The sequence below is a fragment of the Athene noctua genome, chromosome 2 (assembly GCF_965140245.1).
Source record: "Athene noctua chromosome 2, bAthNoc1.hap1.1, whole genome shotgun sequence".
In the NCBI taxonomy this organism is placed as follows: domain Eukaryota; kingdom Metazoa; phylum Chordata; class Aves; order Strigiformes; family Strigidae; genus Athene; species Athene noctua.
The window spans coordinates 155,384,921-155,388,627 of record NC_134038.1 but is presented as its reverse complement, the minus strand read 5'-3'; the positions used below and the strand labels follow the sequence as shown (position 1 = coordinate 155,388,627).

General features: G+C 42.1%; 1 protein-coding gene across 1 annotated transcript; it reads left to right on the top strand.

The window, feature by feature from the left end:
- The first annotated feature begins 2,560 nt into the window (after positions 1-2,560).
- On the top strand, positions 2,561-3,505 carry LOC141957154 (putative G-protein coupled receptor 141). Its single transcript, XM_074898154.1, has one exon. The coding sequence runs from the start codon at positions 2,561-2,563 to the stop codon at positions 3,503-3,505; it is 945 nt and encodes a 314-aa protein (XP_074754255.1).
- The last annotated feature ends 202 nt before the right edge of the window (positions 3,506-3,707 follow it).

Here is a 3,707-nt window from a genome sequence, read left to right as displayed (position 1 = left end):
CTCTGTGACCAGGGTACAGCCACTCTGTAAAATGCAAGGTAATGATAAGATAGTTTAAAAAGCTAGTTTAAAGCAAGTTGGATTCAGTACTGAAGCATTGTTGTTACAGCTTTGTAGACTTACACCAGCTGACATCGTCAAGGGGCTAAGCAGCATGGGGGAAGATAATTTCTTAGATAACTTGATACCACTCTCAGTGGTCTCTTCTGTTGTTCCTCCTCTGCTGTGAGATATTTTCCTGCTCCTGGACACTTCCATAGCTCATGTTTCCAGTAAGGCTCAGTAAGACCTGCATTCATTCTCATTCCATGTGCCTCCTGTTAAATTCTGGACAAAGGACTTGTTAGTTGTATTTCAGGCCAGTAAGTTATAACTGTGTGAATGTAAGTACGATAGGAAACCTCATTCCACCGGAAAGCAGTGTTTCCTCTGTGAAACACACCCTGTGTCATGGTACACTCTATATTCATCATGCAATGACACTTCAGTGGCATGCCTGTAGTATTTGGGAGTTAATAATCTCATATCATAGCTGCTAGTAGCTTTTTTTTTAAGATTAATGAAAATGAGGTTTCCTGCAGAATCTTATAATGTAGGAATCTAGCAATGATGACAAAATTCTGCAGAAACCTGCATTTCAGTGTCTCAGTTGCTTATTTGCAGACAGAAATAGGTCTCTGGTTGTCCTCTTAATAAGAATGTCTGAAGAAAATATCAGTTATCTGACTTCTGCTTATCTGTTCCTTCCTGCCTTCAGCTCACATTTCACTGCTAGGATCCAAAGGGTGACTGTGAGGGGTCCTTCCACTCCAAGCACAGCCTTGCTGCTGGGGCTGCTCACACCAACCCCCATTTCCAGCATGTTGCCTTTAGGTCTGTGGCACTTTTTAAACTTTAAATATGCATTTTAAATTAAAACAGTGTAATAATGCCACTTTTTAGAGACATCTTTTCAAATTCAATCTTAACAACCTGGCAAAACTGATGAACAGCTATTACTAATACCTTCTGGTTTGCATGGTGGTAAGGCTGAAACACAACATCTCAGAAACAAGAACAGAACTGGGAGGAACTTACATGGTTTATGATGCAAGAGCTGCAGTGTGTCAATCAGCAGAACTTTTGAGAAAAAGCTCTTTCATTGCAACCCATTTTACTTCTCATAATGCTCTGGAATTAGTTGTCCATATAACTCTGAAATGCAGTTTCAAACAGAAAAGGTCAGTAAGTGCCAACAACCAACACATCAATCTGAGATATGGCATATATTTATGTTGATTACAGTAAAATACCTGGAGTCTTAGATGCATTGGAATAGCTAGAGAATAACTGACTTTTCAATATATAAAGAGATCTCTATTACTGTAGAGGTGAATACTTAGAAATATTGCTAAGAAGCCACAAAAAATATCTGAGATGCATCACAGATATTCATTCCTCACTGAGGAAAACCCGTTTATAAAACTGTTACAGATATTTCCTCTTTTCCACAAAAGAGAGAACTGCTAAAGAACTTTTTTCCCCTCCAAACTTCGGACAGTATGTGCTGCCTAAAAATGAACATAAACTCATCACTCATACAAAGAGATAGAGGAACTACTTTGTGAAATTAACAACACTGTGGTATTAAAAGAAAAATTGCAAGAGAAACCCCCCTCTTGTGTTGTGGGATTCATCGGTGAAATGGATGATATACCAGAGTCCGTTTTAAATTATACTTTGGGTAGCAGTAACAGTATATCTAGGATAGTGCAGAGCCCAGCAGTGTTCAATTTCCCCTGCTTCTTTTCTGTGACTGTAGCACGGACATCCTCTTGATACTTTCAGAGATGCAAACATGCTTCGGGATAACACCCTACCTGAACTCTTCCCCTCCCACGTGATCTTGTAGTACTTAAAAATTCTACCAGAAGTTACATTTAGAATTACAAGAATTATATTTAATCCCTATTTGAAACAGTATAATATTAAAATATATATAGTTTATTTATTAACTTGCTATTAATTTTCATCTAGTCTCAGCTCGGGCCAAGCAGGCTTATTCATACTAACCCAGGATGTAATTTCCTAATGTTTTCTAACAGCCCATTTTGTAACACCCGATTACCACATACTAGATGTGAAATGGCCTTGAGCGCCAGGACAGCACTGCCCACGCTACTCGATCTGGCAGGATCTGAGCAGGATCTCCATGGAGCTTGGGTATCCATGGTGTTTAAACCCTTACTCAGATAAACTGTTCATAGAGAAGGAGTTGACTATAATGTGTGCAAAACTCAGCGCTCAGTAACAAACAAAATTTGTAACTTTGATAGAGCAACATATGGTTATTATCTGGCTCTGGTAAAGGCAGATTTGTGTTGCAAATAAACTGATGAATGAGGTACAGAATTTGAACAATATCTCTGATCTTCCTTGCAAAAGGATGCAGATGCTCAGAAGAGAGGAGAATTAATAACACAGAGAGCAATATCGAGGTGGAAATCTCTGCTGGCTTTTCAGGTGGTCCCTCTCATTCCTACCTTATCTTAACCTTTATGTATTCCTTCATTTCTAGAATATGTACAAGGAAGATTTCAGGAACATGACTGAAGAGAATGGGAACTGCAGTGACTCCACATGTGCCTTCACTCACACCAGCACCATGAGTGCCATACTGATTACTTCCTACTCAGTTGCCTTTGCTGGAGGTGGGATTGGGTCCATCACAATGTCATTTGTGCTGGTCAAGATGAACACTCTGTCCGTGACCACAACAGCCATCATTAACCTGGTCGTTGTGCACAGCCTCCTCCTCTTCACGGTGCCCTTCCGCCTGCACTACTATGTCAACAAGAAGTGGGTATTCAAGATGCCACTTTGCAAAATGGTGAGTGCAATGGTGCACATCCACATGTACCTGACCTTCCTATTCTACGTGATCACGCTGGTGATCCGGTGGCTCATTTTCTTTCAATGGAAGGACAAGGTGGAGTTTTACAGGAAGCTACACGCCATTGCGGCAAGCGCTGCCGTGTGGGTCTTTGTCATGGTCTTTGTAGTGCCAGTCTTGTTCTTTGAATACGGACGCTCAGGCTCATACAACGATACAATATGCTTTAAGTTCCACAAAGAACTACAGCAGGACAGTGTGAAAGCCCTGAACTACACCATAATTGTATCTGTCGCCTGCATTACTTGTGTCCTCTTGGGCCTGCAGGTTTTCATCCTGGTAAAAGTGGCAAGGAGACTTTCCACCTCCCTCTGGTCACACCAAGAGTTTTGGGCCCAAGTGAAAAACCTGATTTTCATCTGTGTCATCATAATTTGCTTCCTTCCCTACCACCTCTTTAGGGCCTACTACATACAGCATGTGGATGATTTTGACCAGTTAGAAAGCTACAATGAAGTTTTTTTAAGTCTGACTGCCCTCAGCTGTCTGGACCTGCTGTCGTTCGTGCTGAGCGGAAGCCGCCTCTTCAAGCAAAAGGTGGGCATGCTCCGCAGCAGGTTGTCTTGCTGCTAGCATTGACCTCTTGCAGAGTGCATGGACCTGGACCTGGCAGAGCACGGTGCTGGACAGGCACGGCAAACCCCCTCCTCAGAAAGTCAGGGTGGGCCCTGGAAACAGCGCAACAGACTCATGCGGGGCTCTGTGCACCTGCTCCCTGAAATAATGGGGTGAACCACCTCCAGTTTCTCAGCTCTTAAACTGGAAATTTACCTCT

Bases quoted from the DNA above. Each gene is read 5' to 3' on its own strand.
- LOC141957154 (XM_074898154.1), top strand. From the start codon at position 2,561: ATGTACAAGGAAGATTTCAGGAACATGACTGAAGAGAATGGGAACTGC.